Raw genomic sequence first — 25084 nt, forward strand, 5'->3', positions numbered from 1 at the left:
TCATCATCATCATCATCATCATCACCCAGTACGTGTGTCCGTCTGTCTGCATGGTCTTCTTGTGTTCTGCACTCCTCCCAACCTCTAGCTGTAAAGACCTGCCTGGGAGGACAGGACAAGTCATCCACAGCTAGATTGATGTGATGTACCTCAGCTACCCGGTGCACCGAATCCCTCCTGTTTAAATTGGGGTTTTTCCCCACTGCTCCTCTTTAATTGCTTGTTACTTTTATCTATTATTTCTTATCTGTATTTGTTGTTGTTGTTTAAACTGAGCTGTCGGTTAGGGGCTCGTAAATCAGCATTTCACTGTAAGGTCTCCTCCACCTTGTTGTATTCGGCGCATGTGATCAATAACATTTGATTTGATGTGATGTGGCTCCTGAACATATACTTTGAGTTGATTACTCAGCTGCAAATTACATTGAGATAGATTTGGAATGTTATCATCATATTACACCAACAACAACAACAACAAAATCCAGTCCACAAGCTAATTTGCTGTCTCTCTCTCTTTACTCTTGCAGATAAGCGGTTGTCCAGGAGAAGAGCGTCATGCGCTGCGACGTTGGTGCTGCATACACTGCAGGAAACAACCCAGGAGAAACACACAGAGGTAGGTAGGTGGTCGTGTTATAGACCTCAAACAGCACCCTATTCCCTATGTAGTGCACTACTTTTAACCAGAGCACTATGGGCCCAGGTCAAACGTAGTGCACTAGGTATATAAGGAAAGAGGGGGTTTCATTTGGGACACACAATGTTCATTAACTTACACTGAAGCTGTGGCATAACTACATCTATCAGATCTAGGCCACATCCAACCACACAACAATGTTCATTAACTTACACTGAAGCTGTGGCATAACTACATCTATCAGATCTAGGCCACATCCAACCACACAACAATGTTCATTAACTTACACTGAAGCTGTGGCATAACTACATCTATCAGATCTAGGCCACATCCAACCACACAACAATGTTCATTAACTTACACTGAAGCTGTGGCATAACTACATCTACCAGATCTAGGCCACATCCAACCACACCAGCTGATATCAATGTTTTAGTCCTGTGTGCCGTAGTGAGACATGACAAATGGATCCAATGGAACAGAGGAAGAGTTCTACTTTGATAATCGATGTCAGATGATGAGCAGTGGTATAAAGTACTTCACAAAAAAATACTTGAAAGTACTAATTAATTAGTTTTTGGGGGTATCTGTACTTGACGATTTTTTTTTAAACATTTTTTTTTTACCTCACTATATTCCAAAAGAAAATCATGTTCTTTTTACTCCATACATTTCCCCTGACACCCAAAAGTACTCGTTACATTTTGAATCCTTAGCAGGACAAGAACAATTGAATAATTCACGCACTTATCAAGAAAACATCCCTGGTCATCCTTACTGCCTCTGATATGGAGGACTCACTAAACAGAGAACATCCCTGGTCATCCCTACTGCCTCTGATCTGGAGGACTCACTAAACAGAGAACATCCCTGGTCATCCCTACAGCCTCTGATCTGGAGGACTCACTAAACAGAGAACATCCCTGGTCGTCCCTACTGCCTCTGATCTGGAGGACTCACTAAACAGAGAACATCCCTGGTCATCCCTACTGCCTCTGATCTGGAGGACTCACTAAACAGAGAACATCCCTGGTCGTCCCTACTGCCTCTGATCTGGAGGACTCACTAAACAGACAACAACCCTGGTCGTCCCTACTGCCTCTGATCTGGAGGACTCACTAAACAGAGAACATCCCTGGTCATCCCTACTGCCTCTGATCTGGAGGACTCACTAAACAGAGAACATCCCTGGTCATCCCTACTGCCTCTGATATGGAGGACTCACTAAACAGAGAACATCCCTGGTCATCCCTACAGCCTCTGATCTGGAGGACTCACTAAACAGAGAACATCCCTGGTCATCCCTACTGCCTCTGATCTGGAGGACTCACTAAACAGAGAACATCCCTGGTCGTCCCTACTGCCTCTGATCTGGAGGACTCACTAAACAGACAACAACCCTGGTCGTCCCTACTGCCTCTGATCTGGAGGACTCACTAAACAGAGAACATCCCTGGTCATCCCTACTGCCTCTGATCTGGAGGACTCACTAAACAGAGAACATCCCTGGTCATCCCTACTGTCTCTGATCTGGAGGACTCACTAAACAGAGAACATCCCTGGTCATCCCTACTGCCTCTGATCTGGAGGACTCACTAAACAGAGAACATCCCTGGTCATCCCTACTGTCTCTGATCTGGAGGACTCACTAAACAGAGAACATCCCTGGTCATCCCTACTGCCTCTGATCTGGAGGACTCACTAAACAGAGAACATCCCTGGTCATCCCTGCTGCCTCTGATCTGGAGGACTCACTAAACAGAGAACATCCCTGGTCATCCCTACTGCCTCTAATCTGGTGGACTCACTAAACACATGCTTCGTTTGTAAATGATGTCTGAGTGTTGGAGCGTGCCCCTGGCTATCCGTAAATTTAACAAAACAAGAAAATGATATATATTTTCATTAATATAAGGAATTTTAAATGATTTATACTTTTACCTTTTTTTGTATATTTTAGCAATCACATTTACTTTGAAGTATATTTAAAACCAAATACATTTAGACTTTTATTAAAGTCATATTTCACCGGGTGACTTTCACTTTTACTCCAGTCATTTTCTATTAAGGTGTCTATACTTTTACTCCAGTCATTTTCTATTAAGGTGTCTATACTTTTACTCCAGTCATTTTCTATTAAGGTGTCTATACTTTTACTCCAGTCATTTTCTATTAAGGTGTCTATACTTTTACTTCAGTCATTTTCTATTAAGGTGTCTATACTTTTACTTCAGTCATTTTCTATTAAGGTGTCTATACTTTTACTCCAGTATGAGAATTGGGGTCCTTTTTTCCATCACTGATAATGAGAAGTCTCTCGTCACAGCTGAGTAGCTGATCTGCTCCTGGGTGCTGAGATAAGAGGTTGGTTCTTCCTGTTTGGAAGATTTTGGTTGATGCTGCTTTGTTCACTCTACCTACCAGCATAAAACTTCTTCCTGCTCGCCAAATTAGATGTTGGAAAGGGGCACCAGGACAGAGTCGGTAAGATTTAGGGTCCAAATACCACGGCTTCATCTTGGCTCTGATAGGAAGAGAGGTCAATTTAAGTCCTCCGTCAGTAATTGTGTGCAAAATCCTCCCAGCTGTATTAATTAGTAAAACTCCCCCAGAAGGAGAGGATGTGTAAATCATTAAAAGTCGAATGAATGCTGTGGGGGCGGTTCGTCTACAGTCTCGGCTGCTGCTGTCCTCTGCACACCAGCCTCTTTATTAGTCCCAAATGGCTCCCTGTTCCCTTTATAGTACACTACTTTTGACCTGGGCTCGGGTCAAAAGTAGTGCACTACATAGGGGGGATAGGGTGCCATTTGGGACCAATCGTCTCCCCCTCTGTGAAGTGGTTCAGTAATCTAAGGGGTTGGTCATGCGTTGCCTTAGTAATTGAACGGCTCTGGCTGTATCTGGGACGGTGTTGTGGACATTACAAGGGTAAAGCATTTGTCACACTATAATCAACACTCCTTATTTCACTATTAACCCAGGATTTTAAAAAAAAACTATAGAAGTAAAATTAATTTAATGTTCATTTTCCTCCACTAGATCTCAGTATGAATAAACAAAACTGGATGTTTTTTTTACCTTTATTTAACAAGACTGTTGAGAAACAAATTCTTATTTTCAATGACGGCCTAGGAACGGTGGGTTAACTGCCTGTTCATGGGCAGAACGACAGATTTGTACCTTGTCAGCTCAGGAGTTTGAACTTGCAACCTTCCGGTTACTAGTCCACCGCTCTAACCACTAGGCTACCTGCCGTCCCTACACTCTAACCACTAGGCTACCTGCCGCCCCTACACTCTAACCACTAGGCTACCTGCCGTCCCTACACTCTAACCACTAGGCTACCTGCCGTCCCTACACTCTAACCACTAGGCTACCTGCCGTCCCTACACTCTAACCACTAGGCTACCTGCCGTCCCTACACTCTAACCACTAGAATACCTGCCGTCCCTACACTCTAACCACTAGGCTACCTGCCGTCCCTACACTCTAACCACTAGGCTACCTGCCGTCCCTACACTCTAACCACTAGGCTACCTGCCGTCCCTACACTCTAACCACTAGGCTACCTGCCGCCCCTACACTCTAACCACTAGGCTACCTGCCGTCCCTACACTCTAACCACTAGGCTACCTGCCGTCCCTACACTCTAACCACTAGGCTACCTGCCGTCCCTACACTCTAACCACTAGGCTACCTGCCGTCCCTACACTCTAACCACTACCCTACCGTGTAAAGACACACTGGGTTATAAATAGAAAGGAAAGCGTTTGGTGCTTTAAATCATCCAGAATCCTTCCACCGCTGCAGTTTTACTACTCAGCTTGTGTTGATTTGTCCATATTGTTGACATTGTTGTCATCATACTACAGTGTTGCAAACTATGCAATTCACTTTTTAATGAGATTTTCGAAAACACTTAATCTCCTCCAAAAACCCCACCCCATCTCAGGCCAGACAGAGGTTTGAGACATGCAATCATCACAGCACATTAATGTGATTCAATATCTATTACAACACAGACCGATCCTACCATGTGTTCAGTGGGCTCATTGTACCATTCACTATGAACACCTTCTCAATCAATTTGTTGTCCCGAATCCAGAATAGATACAGAGATATGCACCACCATTTCCACTGCAGCTCTGACTGGTTCCCGAAACACACCCTATTCCCTATCTGGTGCACTACTATTGTCCAAGGCCCATAGGGCTCTGGTCAAAGTAGTGCACTATTTAGGGAATATGGTGCCATTTGGGATACATCTATATCTACACGCTGAAGTCAGAACAATTTGATTTAAGGTTATTCTGTTTTGGATGCACAGATAGCAGACAGGTAGCAGACAGAGCCAGATAGCAGACAGACACAGGTAGCAGACAGAGACAGGTAGCAGACAGAGACCGATAGCAGACAGAGACAGACAGCAGACAGAGACAGGTAGCAGACAGAGAAGGTAGCAGACAGATACAGGTAGCAGACAGACAGAGACAGGTAGCAGACAGAGCGGGGTAGCAGACTGAGACAGGTAGCAGACAGAGACAGGTAGCAGACAGAGACAGGTAGCAGACAGAGACAGGTAGCAGACAGAGTCAGATAGCAGACAGACGGAGACAGGTAGCAGACAGAGACAGATAGCAGACAGAGACATGGTAGCAGACAGAGACAGGTAGCAGACTGAGACAGATAGCAGACAGAGACAGATAGCAGACAGAGACAGATAGCAGACAGACGGAGACAGGTAGCAGACAGAGACAGATACCAGACAGAGACAGGTAGCAGACAGAGACAGATAGCAGACAGAGGGAGGTAGCAGACAGAGACAGATACCAGACAGAGACAGGTAGCAGACAGATACAGATACCAGACAGAGACAGGTAGCAGACAGAGACAGATAGCAGACAGAGACAGGTAGCAGACAGAGACAGATAACAGACAGAGACAGATAGCAGACAGACGGAGACAGGTAGCAGACAGAGACAGATACCAGACAGAGTAGGATAGCAGACAGAGACATATAGCAGACAGACGGAGACATGTAGCAGACAGAGACAGATAGCAGACAGAGACAGGTAGCAGGCAGAGACAGATAGCAGACAGACGGAGACAGGTAGCAGACAGAGACAGATACCAGACAGAGACAGGTAGCAGACAGAGACAGATACCAGACAGAGACAGATACCAGACAGAGACAGGTAGCAGACAGAGTCAGATAGCAGACAGAGACAGATACCAGACAGAGACAGGTAGCAGACAGATAGCAGACAGAGACAGATAGCAGACAGAGACAGATACCAGACAGAGACAGGTAGCAGACAGAGACAGGTAGCAGACAGAGACAGGTAGCAGACAGAGACAGATAGCAGACAGACACAGATAGCAGACGGAGGCAGATATCAGAAAGAGACAGACAGAGACAGATAGCAGACAGACACATATAGCAGAGATAGGCAGGTAGCAGACAGAGACAGATAGCAGACAGAGACAGGTAGCAGACAGAGACAGGTAGCAGACTGAGACAGAGACAGGTAGCAGACAGAGACAGAGACAGGTAGCAGACAGAGGCAGATAGCAGACAGAGACAGGTAGCAGACAGACGGCTAGCAGACATAGACAGATAGCAGACAGACAGATAGCAGACAGACAGATAGCAGACATAGACAGATAGTAGACAGACAGATAGCAGACAGAGACAGGTAGCAGACAGAGACAGGTAGCAGACAGACAGAGACAGGTAGCAGACAGAGACAGATAGCAGACAGAGACAGGTAGCAGACAGATACGGTAGCAGACAGAGACAGGTAGCAGACAGAAACAGATAGCAGACGGAGAAAGGTAGCGGACAGAGACAGATAGCAGACAGAGACAGGTAGCGGACAGAGACAGGTAGCAGACAGAGACAGGTAGCAGACAGATAGCAGACAGAGACAGATACCAGACAGAGACAGAGGCACATCAAGCCACACCTCTCTGTACTGAGCTGACCTGGGAACACGATAAGCCACACCTCTCTGTACTGAGCTGACCCGGTAACACATTAAGCCACACCTCTCTGTACTGAGCTGACCTGGTAACACATTAAGCCACACCTCTCTGTACTACGCTGACCTGGTAACACATTAAGCCACACCTCTCTGTACTGAGCTGACCTGGTAACACATCAAGCCACACCTCTCTGACCAAGCACAGAACGTTTTATGATCCACAGTGTGAAAATGGTATCTGCATGGTGGGTTGTGTTAATTCTGCCCTCTGACCTGTGTTTGTGTGCGTGTGTGTTTCTCTCTCTCTCTCTCTCTCTCTCTCTCTCTCTCTCTCTCCTCTCTCTCTCTCTCTCTCTCTGTGTGTGTGTATGTGTGTGTGTGTGCGTGTGTGTTTCTCTCTCTCTCTCTCTCTCTCTCTCTCTCTCTCTCTCTCTCTCTCTCTCTCTCTCTGTGTGTGTGTATGTGTGTGTGTGTGCGTGTGTGTTTCTCTCTCTCTCTCTCTCTCTCTCTCTCTCTCTCTCTCTCTCTCTGTGTGTGTGTGTGTGTGTGTGTGTGTGTGTGTGTGTGTGTTGTAGCAGGAGATGGTAGAGGTCCCCATGGAGGAAGAGGACGTTGACCCTAAAGACAAGCGTCCTGTAGCTTCCACCCCTGTTCCCGGATCTCCATGGTAACGTTCTCTTGCCAGGATTGGTCAATGTTTGAATAAACATGTCAGAACATTTCAGCTCTTTAGGAATCTGTCCCATTCCAGTCATCACTGAACACCAAACATGAAAAAGACGTTTGGCTAAAGTTCAGAAAACATTACCTGCTATAAATGTTCAAGTGGAATCATGCCTCTACTTTCTTCACTTTTTCATGAAAAACATATTTTATATCTGGTTATTATTTCTGATGTCATAATTCTTGAAAGTCTCAGGAAAGCAGTGTAATCATGGTCTTCATAACGTGAGTAATAATCAATCACTCGCAGTATGTAAAAACCCTTTTCAAAAACAACAGAGAAAAACAACACCTTTGATAGAAAATGAATTTCCATCCCGACAATGAACAACTCATATCAGGGACAATAGTGTAATAAACCAAGCTATATCTGTCTGCAGAGTAGTGCAATCTGGTTTTTTAAAATGGACTTGTTTTGTTGTTCTCCCACATGTAATAGCCTTTTGATCTGTCAGAGTGTGTTGATGCTGAGAGCAGACTTTAAACGCACTACATGAAACCTGTAATTTTACAACACTTTCTCAAGCTCAGCACCTGAACGGCATGTTAGTTTTTTAAACCATAACCCGTAACGTGTTAAACCCTTTTCCATTCATCAGCTTTTATTTTATGACTATTAGATTAAAATATATATTTTTTTAAACAAAGCAAAAATTTAAAATAAGATTTGATAAACAAATTGAATCCAACCTATTTTGTTTGATGATTCTAATATTGAAAAGTCTCATGAGAGATTCATCGTGACATATTATCCAGATATTGAAACACCTTTCTGCTGTGTGAATTTTTGTTTTTAATTTTTTTATTTCACCTTTATTTAACCAGGTAGGCAAGTTGAGAACACCTTTATTTAACCAGGTAGGCTAGTTGAGAACACCTTTATTTAACCAGGTAGGCTAGTTGAGAACACCTTTATTTAACCAGGTAGGCTAGTTGAGAACACCTTTATTTAACCAGGGAGGCTAGTTGAGAACACCTTTATTTAACCAGGTAGGCTAGTTGAGAACACCTTTATTTAACCAGGTAGGCAAGTTGAGAACACCTTTATTTAACCAGGTAGGCTAGTTGAGAACACCTTTATTTAACCAGGGAGGCTAGTTGAGAACACCTTTATTTAACCAGGTAGGCTAGTTGAGAACACCTTTATTTAACCAGGTAGGCTAGTTGAGAACACCTTTATTTAACCAGGGAGGCTAGTTGAGAACACCTTTATTTAACCAGGTAGGCTAGTTGAGAACACCTTTATTTAACCAGGTAGGCAAGTTGAGAACACCTTTATTTAACCAGGTAGGCTAGTTGAGAACAAGTTCTCATTTAGAATTGCGACCTGGCCAAGATAAAGCAAAGCAGTTCGACAGATACAACAACACAGAGTTACACATGGAGTAAAAACAAACATACAGTCAATAATACAGTAGAAACAAGTCTATATACAATGTGAGCAAATGAGGTGAGAAGGGAGGTAAAGGCAAAAAGGTCATGGTGGCAAAGTAAATACAATATAGCAAGTAAAACACTGGAATGGTAGATTTGCAGTGGAAGAATGTGCAAAGTAGAAATAAAAATAATGGGGTGCAAAGGAGCAAAATAAATAAATAAATAAAATACAGTAGGGAAAGAGGTAGTTGTTTGGGCTAAATTATAGGTGGGCTATGTACAGGTGCAGTAATCTGTGAGCTGCTCTGACAGTTGGTGCTTAAAGCTAGTGAGGGAGATAAGTGTTTCCAGTTTCAGAGATTATTGAGATTTTCTGAATATCATGTCATGGCTGAGCGATAGCTAGCCATACCAATGAAATATGACATCATATAACAGGACGAGTCACCACCAGATAATACCAGGAAGTAAAAGCTTCACAATTCATTTGATATGGTTGAGCGTGAAGACATATTGAATTATCCCAGGGATTCATAGACTGTAGCAGCTGTTAGTAATACTCCTCCTGTGGCTTTCAATACCCAACGTCTTTAAGGAGGAAGAGCTCTGAAGTGATGCACGACGACAACAGGAACAACTCAGAAACCATCAACTGGAAATACATCAACTGTTAGATTCTAGCACTTTCTATAACATGTTATGTCAGACTAAGTGACAGATAACTACAGTGGTTATATTCCTATTACTACATAGAGCATATATTCATCTACGTATTTCTTATTTACATTATGTTAGTGTATAATATACAGGTATATAATCATATATGCCATTTTAAACACACTTTTATTCAAAGTGACTTACAGTAGCGCGTTCGTACATGTTCTTATGTGTAGTCCCAGCTGGTAGTCCCAGCAGGTAGGTCCAGTGGGTAGTCCCAGCAGGTAGTCCCAGTGGGTAGATCCAGTGGGTAGGTGCAGCTGGTAGGTCCAGTGGGTAGGTCCAGCGGGTAGGTCCAGCTGGTAGTCCCAGCAGGTAGGTCCAGCTGGTAGTCCCAGCAGGTAGGTCCAGCTGGTAGGTCCAGTGGGTAGCCCCAGCTGGTAGCCCCAGCAGGTAGCCCCAGCGGGTAGCCCCAGCGGGTTGCCCCAGCTGGTAGGTCCAGCGGGTAGCCCCAGCGGGTAGCCCCAGCTGGTAGCCCCAGTGGGTAGCCCCAGCTGGTAGCCCCAGCGGGTAGCCCCAGCGGGTAGGTCCAGTGGGTAGCCTCAGCGGGTAGGTCCAGTGGGTAGCCCCAGCTGGTAGATCCAGCGGGTAGGTCCAGTGGGTAGCCCCAGCTGGTAGATCCAGCGGGTACGTCCAGTGGGTAGCCCCAGCAGGTAGGTCCAGTGGGTAGCCCCAGCAGGTAGGTCCAGTGGGTAGCCCCAGCGGGTAGTCCCTCATTCTCCCCAGATCATTTCCTGTAATACAGTTGTTTATCATGTCATAGAATACATCTGGTTCTGCCCTCCTTCTCCCCAGATCATTTCCTGTAATACTGTTATTTATCATGTCATAGAACACTTCTGGTTCTGCCCTCCTTCTCCCCAGATCATTTCCTGTAATACTGTTATTTATCATGTCATAGAATACATCTGGTTCTGCCCTCCTTCTCCCCAGATCATTTCCTGTAATACAGTTGTTTATCATGTCATAGAATACATCTGTTTCTGCCCTCCTTCTCCCCAGATCATTTCCTGTAATACAGTTGTTTATCATGTCATAGAATACATCTGTTTCTGCCCTCCTTCTCCCCAGATGTGTGTTTAGAATGTTATTATTATTATTGCAGAGTGACGTTTGAAGGGTTCAGTGAGTGGAGCATCAACTTTAAAAAGAAAGTTAAAGACCTGACAGAGGCAGCATACTGGCTCTCTAGTCTACAAAACACACGTTTTATTCTTGACAGGCAAACACCATCTCAGCTATCTTGCGTTGACACACACCAGTAGGGAACCGGACAGGCATGACTAATTCAACTCTCATCCTTACATTATTATGATCGTTTCTCCTCAGGTGTGTGGTGTGGACAGGGGACGACAGAGTATTTTTCTTCAACCCAACGATACAGCTCTCTGTTTGGGATCAGCCAGTAGATCTGAAGGACCGTGGAGAGGATCTCAACAGGATTATAGAAGATCCTCCACATAAACGCAAAAAGGATTCTTTGTCCAGTAAGTTTGTGGTAATTCTTCCCCGTTGGCTTGTCTTCATCCCGCCGTTTAGTTGGGCCTCGTTAGGACTCTTCCTCGTGTTAAAGCGGGTATTTACCAGGCCGTGGCTTTAGATGGAACTGAGAAGCTCATTATCAGTCCGCTATTTTTCTAATGATGTTAATAAACAGGTTTTTTTATTGATCTGTTAACACGGAGGCCAATAAAATGGGCTGATATACTAGATCCTATATACAGTGTGTCAGTTCCATTGCCTGTCGATCACAGACTACCAGAGGATCGTGATGTCTCTGTTCATTGAAGGAGATGATCACGAATGGAACGTGGAACCTTTAGGATGTCAAACCATCTCATGGTTGCATTTTAAATGGCACCCTGTTCCCTATGGGCCCTGGTCCAATGACACCCTATTCCCTATGGGCCCTGGTCCAATGACACACTATTCCCTATGGGCCCTGGTCCAATGACACACTATTCCCTATGGGCCCTGGTCCAATGACACACTATTCCCTATGGGCCCTGGTCCAATGACACACTGTTCCCTATGGGCCCTGGTCCAATGACACCCTGTTCCCTATGGGCCCTGGTCCAATGACACCCTATTCCCTATGGGCCCTGGTCCAATGACACCCTATTCCCTATGGGCCCTGGTCCAATGACACCCTATTCCCTATGGGCCCTGGTCCAATGACACCCTATTCCCTATGGGCCCTGGTCCAATGACACCCTATTCCCTATGGGCCCTGGTCCAATGACACACTATTCCCTATGGGCCCTGGTCCAATGACACCCTGTTCCCTATGGGCCCTGGTCCAATGACACCCTATTCCCTATGGGCCCTGGTCCAATGACACACTATTCCCTATGGGCCCTGGTCCAATGACACACTATTCCCTATGGGCCCTGGTCCAATGACACACTATTCCCTATGGCCCTGGTCCAATGACACCCTATTGCCTATGGGCCCTGGTCCAATGGCACACTGTTCCCTATGGTCCCCGGTCCAAAGAAGTGCACTATATAGGTATTAGGGTCCCATTTGGGATGCACCCCATCTCTTTTGTGTTCTACTAGAATAGATCATATGGAAGTCCTGTGTGTGGCTGGCTCTGTAAATATTGGATTACATTGGATCTTGTCAGCGATGATATCTCCCCGGACTAGATTTCCCAGAGGTCCGGTTGTCTTTATTGATTTAGCCTTATTGCAGTTACCAGCTGATTATGTATCGATGACCTTATACCTGAACCTCACTGTTCCAACAAAGCATGTCTGGCAAATTAACTTTGGTAAATATGTGGCCAACCCCCGATGAACTGAACATTGACTTATGGCTGATAAGACGGTGAGCAGTAATGCTACTCTAGTCTGATAGGTTCTCTCACAGTGGTTTTTAATGACCAATTATATGAAGACGGAGTCCATTGAAAAAGGATGTTTGTTACACTCTGCGTCTGTTGGAGTCCACTCGAACAAAAAGGATGTGTGCTACGCTTCTGTCTGTGTGTCCGTTATCTCAGCAGAGGATGGTTCTAACTCTCCGTCTGCTGATGACGATGATGCTGATGATGAAGATGAACATTATTCAAAAACCAAGAGGAACAAGTGAGTGTCAAAGTTCCCCCCCATCTTAACCATACTCATAGTTTAACATTACAATGATACTTCTCTACAGAATAATCATCTCATTTTGAAGTATTTTTTTGTAAAAATAAAAATAAACAACACTGTACTGTACAAATACCACTGTACAGTACAGTAGCCTAGTTTTGACCCAGGCCTTTTGGGCCCTGGTCAAGAGGAGATCACTATCTAGGGAATAGGGTTTCCTTTTGAGATACATCCTAGAACTGATTGTATGTTTCTGTCCTCCTCAGACTGGAGGAACCTGTGGATGGTAATGAGGACTTGAGAGAGAGGGCAGGCGCAGAGACATGTGACTCTCCCCCCCATCGGACTGTTCTACCCTTAGGACTCCGCATCACACACTTCAGGGACATGCTCCTTGAAAGAGGGGTAAAGGCATACCCTTAGGGCTCCGCATCACACACTTCAGGGACATGCTCCTTGAAAGAGGGATAAAGGCATACCCTTAGGGCTCCGCATCACACACTTCAGGGACATGCTCCTTGAAAGAGGGGTAAAGGCATACCCTTAGGGCTCCGCATCACACACTTCAGGGACATGCTCCTTGAAAGAGGGGTAAAGGCATACCCTTAGGGCTCCGCATCACACACTTCAGGGACATGCTCCTTGAAAGAGGGATAAAGGCATACCCTTAGGGCTCCGCATCACACACTTCAGGGACATGCTCCTTGAAAGAGGGATAAAGGCATACCCTTAGGGCTCCGCATCACACACTTCAGGGACATGCTCCTTGAAAGAGGGGTAAAGGCATATTGAACAGAATACAAAAAATCTAATGCACTTTAGGCTGCGTTTAGACAGGCAGCCCAATTCTGATATTTATTTTCCACTAATTGGTCTTTTGACCAATCACGTCAGATGTTTTTCAGACGTGATCTGATTGGTCAAAAGATCAATTGGTGAAGAAAAAAAATGCAAGATTTGGGCTGCCTTTCTAAATGCAGCCACAGAGACGGACCTAGATTCTAACAGTTTTTCCATGAGGAATGAATTTAAAACATACTTTTCAAAGTGGCAATATGGGGACTCAAATCCCTGTATTGCAACTAATCATCAAGGGACACAGGGACCAGCAACTGCAAAGGCAGCAAAAACTAAATGATGAAAAGATCTACATCATGTAACAGGTTGTGTGAATGATGGAAAGATCTACATCATGTAACAGGTTGGGTGAATGATGGAAAGATCTACATCATGTAACAGGTTGGGTGAATGATGGAAAGATCTACATCATGTAACAGGTTGTGTGAATGATGGAAAGATCTACATCATGTAACAGGTTGGGTGAATGATGGAAAGATCTACATCATGTAACAGGTTGGGTGAATGATGGAAAGATCTACATCATGTAACAGGTTGGGTGAATGATGGAAAGATCTACATCATGTAACAGGTTGGGTGAATGATGGAAAGATCTACATCATGTAACAGGTTGTGTGAATGATGGAAAGATCTACATCATGTAACAGGTTGTGTGAATGATGGAAAGATCTACATCATGTAACAAGTTGGGTGAATGATGGAAAGACCTACATCATGTAACAAGTTGGGTGAATGATGGAAAGACCTACATCATGTAACAAGTTGGGTGAATGATGGAAAGACCTACATCATGTAACAAGTTGGGTGAATGATGGAAAGACCTACATCATGTAACAAGTTGGGTGAATGATGGAAAGACCTACATCATGTAACAAGAGTTGGGTGAATGATGGAAAGACCTACATCATGTAACAAGTTGGGTGAATGATGGAAAGACCTACATCATGTAACAAGTTGGGTGAATGATGGAAAGACCTACATCATGTAACAGGTTGAATGTACTGAATGTTTTCTTAAATATGTTTTCTCGTCTCTTCAGGTTTCAGCGTTTTCCACATGGGAGAAAGAACTGCACAAGATTGTGTTTGATCCACGGTATCTTCTGCTAAACTCTGCAGAGGAGAGGAAACAGGTGAACTCTGCTGGTTGTCCTCCTTTAATTGGTCATGATTGATTTATCGGTTGGTCATGATTGGTTAATTGGTCATGATTGATTTATCGGTTGGTCATAATTGTTTAATTGGTCATGATTCTTTATTGGTTGGTCATAATTGGTTAATTGGTCATGATTGATTTATCGGTTGGTCATAATTGGTTAATTGGTCATGATTGATTTATTGGTCGGTCATAATTGGTTAATTGGCCATGATTGATCTACCCGTTGGTCATGATTGGTTAATTGGTCATGATTGGTTAATTGGTCATGATTGGTTTATTGTTTTCATCATTAGTTAATCATTTGCTATGATTAAATAATTACTAATGATTGATTAATTGGTCATGATTGACAGATTGTGAATGAGGTTGACTCAGAAATTACCAATCCAAATTAACCTTTAAAGTACAAGACAGCGTGGACATTAGGGGTGTGCCTCGAAGTAAGACAATACGAACAACTAACAGGCAAGTGTCCTGATACGATTATGATCTTTTTTATGAGTATTTTTTGAGTATTTTTTGTAATTATCCATGACCCCCCCCCCCCAAAAAAAATGTGGGATGGTAGTGCGCATCCTTCAATCAAGTGCAAGGTGCTATGTGGTCTAAATAAGTCAATTGGTTAGTTTGCTTGTCTGTAAAGAGGAGGAGGGTGGAATGTACGTTGATCCTGCCGTTCTGATTGGATAGAGGGAAGCTGTGTTTCTCTGTCTACTGCTTCGCTTCATAATTTCAGCCAATCACTTCTCTTCCTCCCATGTTTGGGTCTGATTGTTTTAGATTGCTGCTGCCTCCTGTTTGTCTGCTACTGTGATAAATCACAATGGCGAGGACAATTGCTAGCTAGCAAGCCATCAATGTGCATAATATATAGCAAGCCATCAATGTGCATAATACATAGCAAGCCATCAATGTGCATAATAAATAGCAAGCTATCAATGTGCATAATATCTAACAAGCTATCAATCTGCATAATATATAGCAAGCTATCAATGTGCATAATATCTAACAAGCTATCAATCTGCATAATATATAGCAAGCTATCAATGTGCATAATATATAGCAAGCTATCAATGTGCATAATATATAGCAAGCTATCAATGTGCATAATATATAGCAAGCTATCAATGTGCATAATATCTAACAAGCTATCAATGTGCATAATATATAACAAGCTATCAATGTGCATAATATATAGTAAGCTATCAATGTGCATAATATATAGTAAGCTATCAATGTGCATAATATATAGCAAGCTATCAATGTGCATAATATCTAACAAGCTATCAATGTGCATAATATATAACAAGCTATCAATGTGCATAATATCTAACAAGCTATCAATGTGCATAATATCTAACAAGCTATCAATGTGCATAATATATAACAAACTATCAATGTGCATAATATCTAACAAGCTATCAATGTGCATAATATATAGCAAGCTATCAATGTGCATAATATCTAACAAGCTATCAATGTGCATAATATATAGTAAGCTATCAATGTGCATAATATATAGCAAGCTATCAATGTGCATATTATATAGCAAGCTATCAATGTGCATAATATATAGCAAGCTATCAATGTGCATAATATCTAACAAGCTATCAATGTGCATAATATATAGCAAGCTATCAATGTGCATAATATATAGCAAGCGGGCCATGGGTTGGGAAAAAAAGATGACCCGCCGATGTTCATCCTAACTGAGTGACAGCAAACGTTTATGTTGGCCATCTGCAAGTTGAGGACACAGACATAAACCGCTCCGCGCGCTGCTCCTAATCTGCATTTGTTTGGTCTCTAAACATGCCGGGAGATAGGTGTTTTGATAACATCTACTTAGGCAAATCCGATCCGACTTTCAAGTGTTAATTTATGGATAGGATTAGGAATACGAGTACGGTCAGTTTACCCCTAATGGATTTGCTCCCAATATATCATTACTGTCATTTGTGTCCCCTGTCCTTGGTGAAAGCATTTTGTAAGTAAAACAAAAAACCTTTGGGATGAATTGTTGAGGTTTTTTGTCATGTTGCATTAGACATTTATTTAACTTGGCAAGTCAGTTTTAAAGAACAAATTCTTTTTTACAATGACAGCCTAGGAACTGCCTTGTTCAGTGAGACTGACAGATTTTTAGCTTGTCAGCTCAGGGATTCGATCTTGCAACCTTTTGGTTATTAGTCGAACGCTCTAACCACTAGGCTACCTGACACATTGCCTTATGCATATAGACATGGAACACTGGTCACTTTAATAATGTTTACATACTGTTTTACCCATTTCATATGTATATACTGTATTCTAGTCATGGTTCATCCTATATAACTACCGCTGTCCACTTCATATGTATATACTGTAGTCTAGTCAAGTCCAAGTATTCTCCAGATATACTGCATATTATATCCACATACTGTCCCTAAAGTCTATACATCCCAAATCAAATCAAATGTTATTTGTCACATACACATGGTTAGCAGATGTTAGTGCGAGTGTAGCGAAATGCTTGTGCTTCTAGTTCCGACAATGCAGTAATAACCAGTAATCTAGTAATCTAAGTAATCTAAGTAATCTAACTAACAATTCCAAAACTACTACATTATAGACACAAGTGTAAGGGGATAAAGAATATGTACATAAATATATATGAATGAGTGATGGAACAGAGCAGCATAGGCAAGATACAGTAGATGGTATTGAGTGCAGTATATACATATGAGATGAGTATGTAAACAAAGTGGCATAGTTAAAGTGGCTAGTGATACATGTATTACATAAGGATGCAGTAGATGATATAGAGTACAGTATATACATATACATATGAGATGAATAATGTAGGGTATGTAAACATTATATTAGGTAGCATTGTTTAAAGTGGCTAGTGATATATTTACATCATTTCCCATACTGCACATATATATATATATACACTCCGGACTCTGACATTGCTTGTAGTAATATTTATATATTTCTTAATTCCATTCTTTTACATTTAGATTTGTGTGTATTGTTGTGAATTATTAGATACTACTGCAATGTTGGAGCTAGAAACACAAGCATTTAGTTAGATATTACTGCAGTGTTGGAGCTAGAAACACAAGCATTTAGTTAGATATTACTGCACTGTTGGAGCTAGAAACACAAGCATTTAGTTAGATATTACTGCACTGTTGGAGCTAGAAACACAAGCATTTAGTTAGATATTACTGCACTGTTGGAGCGAGAAACACAAGCATTTAGTTAGATATTACTGCACTGTTGGAGCTAGAAACACAAGCATTTAGTTAGATATTACTGCACTGTTGGAGCTAGAAACACAAGCATTTAGTTAGATACTACTGCAATGTTGGAGCTAGAAACACAAGCATTTAGTTAGATATTACTGCAATGTTGGAGCTAGAAACACAAGCATTTAGTTAGATACTACTGCACTGTTGGAGCTAGAAACACAAGCATTTAGTTAGATATTACTGCAATGTTGGAGCTAGAAACACAAGCATTTAGTTAGATACTACTGCACTGTTGGAGCTAGAAACACAAGCATTTAGTTAGATATTACTGCAATGTTGGAGCTAGAAACACAAGCATTTAGTTAGATATTACGGCAATGTTGGAGCTAGAAACACAAGCATTTAGTTAGATACTACTGCACTGTTGGAGCTAGAAACACAAGCATTTAGTTAGATATTACTGCACTGTTGGAGCTAGAAACACAAGCATTTAGTTAGATATTACTGCACTGTTGGAGCTAGGAACACAAGCATTTAGTTTCGATATTACTGCAATGTTGGAGCTAGAAACACAAGCATTTAGTTAGATATTACTGCACTGTTGGAGCGAGAAACACAAGCATTTAGTTAGATACTACTGCACTGTTGGAGTGAGAAACACAAGCATTTAGTTAGATATTACTGCAATGTTGGAGCTAGAAACACAAGCATTTAGTTAGATATTACTGCAATGTTGGAGCTAGAAACACAAGCATTTAGTTAGATACTACTGCACTGTTGGAGCTAGAAACACAAGCATTTAGTTAGATATTACTGCAATGTTGGAGCTAGAAACACAAGCATTTAGTTAGATACTACTGCACTGTTGGAGCTAGAAACACAAGCATTTAGTTAGATATTACTGCAATGTTGGAGCTAGAAACACAAGCATTTAGTTAGATACTACTGCACTGTTGGAGCTAGAAACACAAGCATTTAGTTAGATATTACTGCAATGTTGGAGCTAGAAACACAAGCATTTAGTTAGATATTACTGCAGTGTTGGAGCTAGAAACACAAGCATTTAGTTAGATACTACTGCACTGTTGGAGTGAGAAACACAAGCATTTAGTTAGATATTACTGCAATGTTGGAGCTAGAAACACAAGCATTTAGTTAGATACTACTGCACTGTTGGAGCTAGAAACACAAGCATTTAGTTAGATATTACTGCAATGTTGGAGCTAGAAACACAAGCATTTAGTTAGATATTACTGCAGTGTTGGAGCTAGAAACACAAGCATTTAGTTAGATATTACTGCACTGTTGGAGCGAGAAACACAAGCATTTAGTTAGATATTACTGCACTGTTGGAGCTAGAAACACAAGCATTTAGTTAGATACTACTGCACTGTTGGAGCTAGGAACACAAGCATTTAGTTAGATATTACTGCACTGTTGGAGCTAGAAACACAAGCATTTAGTTAGATATTACAGCACTGTTGGAGCTAGGAACACAAGCATTTAGTTAGATATTACTGCAGTGTTGGAGCTAGGAACACAAGCATTTAGTTAGATATTACTGCAATGTTGGAGCTAGAAACACAAGCATTTAGTTAGATATTACTGCAATGTTGGAGTGAGAAACACAAGCATTTAGTTAGATATTACTGCAATGTTGGAGTGAGAAACACAAGCATTTAGTTAGATATTACTGCAATGTTGGAGTGAGAAACACAAGCATTTAGTTAGATATTACTGCAATGTTGGAGTGAGAAACACAAGCATTTAGTTAGATATTACTGCAATGTTGGAGTGAGAAACACAAGCATTTAGTTAGATATTACTGCAATGTTGGAGTGAGAAACACAAGCATTTAGTTAGATATTACTGCAATGTTGGAGTGAGAAACACAAGCATTTAGTTAGATATTACTGCAATGTTGGAGCGGGAAACACAAGCATTTAGTTAGATATTACTACACTGTTGGAGCTGGGAACACAAGCATTTAGTTAGATATTACTGCACTGTTGGAGCTAGGAACACAAGCATTTAGTTAGATATTACTGCACTGTTGGAGCTAGAAACACAAGCATTTCGCTGCACCCGCAATAACATCTGAAAAACATGTGTATGCGACCAATACGATTTGATTTGATTTGATTGATCCTGTCAGTGAACGTGAGAGGAGTTAAGTCGACAGTAAAGAGGATTAGGATACAGCCGTCGTCTTTGTCATGAAAATGATCTTCAAAGTCATTTTTCTTGTGCCAATCATGACTGTGTTCCTCATCTCCAGGTGTTTGAGCAGTTTGTCAAAGTGAGGATGAAGGAAGAACACAAGGAGAAACAGAGCAAACTGCTGCAAGCAAAAGACCAGTATAGAAAACTTCTAGAGGAGTCGAAAATCACATCCAGGTAAAACCTGAAGCTAACTGTGTAATAGAATTACACGTACAGTAGGGGACTTAACTATTCAACTAAGCTTCATAATAGCTTCATGCAAAATAGCTTCATACTAAAAGTTTGGACTCAACCTATTCTTTTTTCTTCATTTTTACTATTTTCTACATTGTGGAATAATAGTGAAGACGTCACAACTATGAAATAACCAAATGAAAATATATTTTATATTTAAAATTATTCAAAGGAGACACCCTTTGACTTGATGACAGCTTTGCACACTCTTGGCATTCGCTCAACCAGCTTCACCTGGATTTCTTTTCCAACCTTCTTGAAGGAGTTTCCACATATGCTGAGCACTTGTTGACTGCTTTTCATTCACTCTGCGATCCAACTCACCCCAAACCATCTCAATTGGGTTTGGGTTGGGTGATTGTGAAGGCCAGGTCACCTGATGCAGCACTCCATCACTCTCCTTGGTCAAATAGCCCTTACATAGACTGGAGGTGTGTTGGGTCATTGTCCTGTTGAAAAACAAAGGATTGTCCCACTAAGCTCAAACCAGATGGGATGGCGTATTGCTGCAGAATGTTGTGGTAGCCATGCTGGTTAAGTGTGCCTTGAATTCTAAATGAATCACTGAGAGAGTCACCAGCAAAGCACCCAGACACCATCACACCTCCTCTTCCATGCTTTATGGTGGGATCCACACATGCGGTGATCATCCGTTCACCTACTCTGCGTCTCACAAAGACAAGGTGAACATATTTCCACCGGTCTAATGTCCACTGCCAAGAGTGTGCAAAGCTGTTATCAAGGCAAAGGGTGACTATGTTGAAGAATCTCCAGTGTTTAACACTTTTTTGGTTACTACATGATTCCATATGTGTTATTTCGTCGTTTTAATGCAGAAAATAGTTTCAAAAATAAAGGAAATCCCTTTAATTAGTAGGTGTGTCCAAACCTTTGACTGGTCCTGTTTATAATCATTTATAATTATAATATAAATATTAACTTGTAACAACTTCATATCCCAACACTAGTTAAATTGAACCTGTATAGATGAGCAATGCATTACGAATTGCTTTTTACACCAAGCTCAACAAATCAAATAACAACGCTAAATTCACAACATATTAGGTGTCGACTTCGGATAAGAGGAAAGGGGATTATTTTTTTCTTCCTCAAGACTATATCATTTAAAACTGAAATAAGCTGCTGGATCAGAGGATTTGTTAATCAAAGAAAAAACAAGATTGCTTGTTGTGGCTTGTCATTTAGCTTTCCCCTTTAATCAACCACGGTGATGATGTCAAAGAGTGTTCTATCTTCATGACCTTACTTCTTCTACACCTGACTACCTCTCTCTTTAGGTGATGACTACTGTAACCCCGCGGACAGAGTTCTCTGTATTCTATGGCTTCATTTAACTTGTCATAACTCTTGCTTATTCCTTTTCATAACTGTTGTTAATAACTGATTATATATAAAAATTTAAAAAATACAATTTCAGAGCTTCTCTAAAATATGAACTACAGTTATGCATGTGTCTCAAAACCACAATTGTCTAACAATTTCAAAAAATTATAAAACCGAGTAGCTCTAGTCTTTACTATATTTAAACCTGTGAAGACAACCCTCCCTCCCTCCCTCCCTCCCTCCCTCCCAAACATTTCTCTAGGATGATCTCTTCTTTTCTCTATTTCCAGGTCAACTTTCAAAGACTTTTCTGTTAAGTACGGCCGTGACCAGCGCTTCAAGCAAGTGCTGAAGAAGAAAGACCAAGAGCACTTCTTCAACCAATTCATTAATGGGTTAAAGAAGAGAGATAAAGAGAACCGCATGAGGCTGAGGAAGATGAGATGAGGAGGTATGAGGCTGAGGAAGATGAGTTGAGGAGGCATGAGGCTGAGGAACATGAGATGAGGAGGTACAGTATGAGGCTGAGGAACATGAGATGAGGAGGTATGAGGCTGAGAAACATGAGATGAGGAAATATGAGGCTGAGGAAGATGAGTTGAGGAGGTATGAGGCTGAGAAACATGAGATGAGGAAATATGAGGCTGAGGAAGATGAGTTGAGGAGGTATGAGACTGAGGAAGATGAGATGAGGAAGTATGAGGCTGAGGAAGATGAGATGAGGAGGTATGAGGCTGAGGAACATGAGATGAGGAGGTATGAGGCTGAGGAAGATGAGATGAGGAGGATGAGAAGAGGAGGTATGAGGCTGAGGAAGATGAGATGAGGAGGTATGAGGAGGCATCAGGCTGTGAAATAGGCCTATCAGAATACATAAGACAGAATACAGAATACAGAATACAGAATACAGAATATAGAATACAGAATATAGAATACAGAATACAGAATACAGAATATAGAATACAGAATACAGAATATAGAATACAGAATACAGAATATAGAATACAGAATACAGAATATAGAATACAGAATATAGAATACAGAATACAGAATACCATTGAATGGATAGATAGAGCTGTGTGATAAATGCGACGGCAGTAAAGAAACGAAGGAACAGTGTCCCTGTGGAATCTGTCTAAAAGGTCCAGTCAGCAGTCAGTCATTTGCCTCCAGATGTACAGTCAGCTGGGTCAGAGATGGCTTGGCTCCACAGATGTACAGTCAGCTGGGTCAGAGATGGCTTGGCTCCACATGCTAAGCAGGTCATCCAGGTAACTCTCAGAAATGGAATACTGTTTCATATTGAAGCTACTGTATATATTGAAATTCAACATTTCACATGTGTTGAGTCACAGTGACAAACATGAATTGAGCATCATTTCTGTATTTATTTTGTGTTATCACATGACCCGTACGTAGATATCAACGTGTGTACACAATCACACAGCCAATGCACAATTATAAAAGACATCATGTACATATACTGAAAACAATCCTGCAAAGCAATTGGTATTTTCTAATTATTTCAAACAAGGTTCTCCACAGCATCTGTGAGAATCAATGGATGGTAATTGTGTATTGATGGATTTTGTAAATGTCCCCCCCCCCAAAAAAAACAATTATGTTGTGTTTATTATGATGTGGGTTCTTCTTATGATGTAAAAGGATAAGTTATTGTTGCTTATTTGTCATTTAAACCGTCGTTCATGTGAAAGTCATACGTAGTGCATTCTCTGTAACAGGTCGAAGACGTTATGTGAAGATTCTAAAGGACTGTTCATTTGGTTCTGAACATTGGGATTTCACAGATAATATAGTTTACTGTACAAAACAGTGTCTTTAAAATGTGTGTTATATGTTGTTTTTCTCATTTATTTATTTTAATTTAAACATGCAATGTTTGTGGGATTGTGAGTTTGATTAATTAAAACCTTCTAAAATGAACCTTTTCGGTCAGGTGGGTTCTTCTCCATGATACAATAGCTTTCATAATTAGATGGAGAACAAGATCTTTTGGGGTCCTCCCCATAGCATCTTCGTAACCACAATATGCATGGATGGGCACAGTAGAATGGAGTTTGAAGATTGACAATGCATATCACATATAATCTAAGGATTGACCCTAGAAGTGCTATTTTCATTTATTTATTTTATTTTATTTAACTAGGCAAGTCAGTTAAGAACAAATTCCTATTTACAATGAAGCCTACCATGAAAATATAGGACAAAACACACATCAGGACAAGAGACAACACTACATAAAGAGAGACCTAAGATGGCAACATAATATGGCAGCAACACATGACAACACAGCATGGTAGCGACACAACATGACAACAACATCGTAGGTACACAACATGGCAGCAACACAACATGGTAGCAGCACAAAACAGGGTACAAACTGCAGCTAGCGACTGGAACGAGCTGCAACAAACATTCATACTGGACAGTTCTTTAACTCTCTTCATTCAAAAACTCAATCATGGACACTTACTGACAGTTGTGGCTGCTTTGCGTGATGAATTGTTGTCTCTACCTTCTTACCCTTTTCTGTTGTCTGTGACCAATGATGTTTGTGACCAATTCACCCACATGTTGAACACAAGTTTACAACTTCTGTCGTTACTGAGTTTGTGAAAAGAATTTCATCAAAAGATTACCTAAGAAATGATCATTTTGAAAAAACAATATGACATGTCCCCACTCCAAACCGTAACTGGTCTAAACTGCTCAACGTCTCTTTGACCCATCAACTTGAAACTGATTGGCTTACAGGACACCAAAAATAAGGTCTAACACAACACGTGTTGATATTGCCAAAAACATGGAAACAGGAAGCAATTCAGTTGTGAACCTAAACACTGTTTGCATTTATGCTAAGACCTCTCAAGCGTAGGTTGACAAAAAGTGATAAGAAATGCAATATATGCAGAAAACCCAAGATGTTATTATGAGTCGTCACTGTCTGGGGAAGTGGCAAAGTCATTAACCCTGCCCATTTCGACAATTTTTCTTCTTAAAATCTCATTTTAAACCTAATCCTAAATCGTACCTTAACCACACTGCTAACCTTATGCCTAACGCAAACCTTAAATTGAAGACCAAAATGCTCATTTTTATTTTAGAAAATGTTAACGATATAGCTAATTTTGAATTTGCCGCTGGCCCATCTAGTGGCATCCTTAATTATGGAGCCAAACTTCGAACTGAATGGCCCACAGGCCACTATAATACGCACCTAAATTTAAAAGCTCAGTCCTGCCACTCTTTTGATGTAGAGCTACTAGGGTAAATAAAGTCCTGTTCACAATTTTGTTTTTCAAATCGGTTTTTGGAATACTGACTGTCCAAACAGCAATTTACAAGTCAACAAATCAGATTTGACCGTAGTCATTTACTGACATGGCTACGCTAGTTGTCATGGTAACGGCGAGTGTGTGTGCTGTAGTGGTGTAACGGACCGTAGTTGATCCGTACAGATCACCCCCCACG

The 25084-nt window shown here is 41.4% G+C and overlaps 1 protein-coding gene across 2 annotated transcripts; it reads left to right on the plus strand.

The window, feature by feature from the left end:
• Window positions 1-530: 530 nt before the first annotated feature.
• On the plus strand, window positions 531-23733 carry LOC116371380 (transcription elongation regulator 1-like protein). Of its 2 annotated transcripts, none has more exons than XM_031820245.1 (8): window positions 531-616; window positions 7200-7291; window positions 10771-10928; window positions 12452-12533; window positions 12806-12944; window positions 14437-14529; window positions 20070-20188; window positions 21883-23733. In XM_031820245.1, the coding sequence occupies exons 2-8, from the start codon at window positions 7206-7208 to the stop codon at window positions 22037-22039; spliced, it is 834 nt and encodes a 277-aa protein (XP_031676105.1). In that variant the 5' UTR covers window positions 531-616; window positions 7200-7205; the 3' UTR covers window positions 22040-23733. The 2 variants fall into 2 exon arrangements, with proteins under 2 accessions (XP_031676105.1, XP_031676106.1); XM_031820246.1 differs by having other exon boundaries at window positions 581-616; window positions 12449-12533; window positions 21883-23731.
• Window positions 23734-25084: the final 1351 nt, after the last annotated feature.

The sequence above is a fragment of the Oncorhynchus kisutch genome, unplaced genomic scaffold, assembly GCF_002021735.2.
Source record: "Oncorhynchus kisutch isolate 150728-3 unplaced genomic scaffold, Okis_V2 scaffold3155, whole genome shotgun sequence".
Lineage (NCBI taxonomy): Eukaryota > Metazoa > Chordata > Actinopteri > Salmoniformes > Salmonidae > Oncorhynchus > Oncorhynchus kisutch.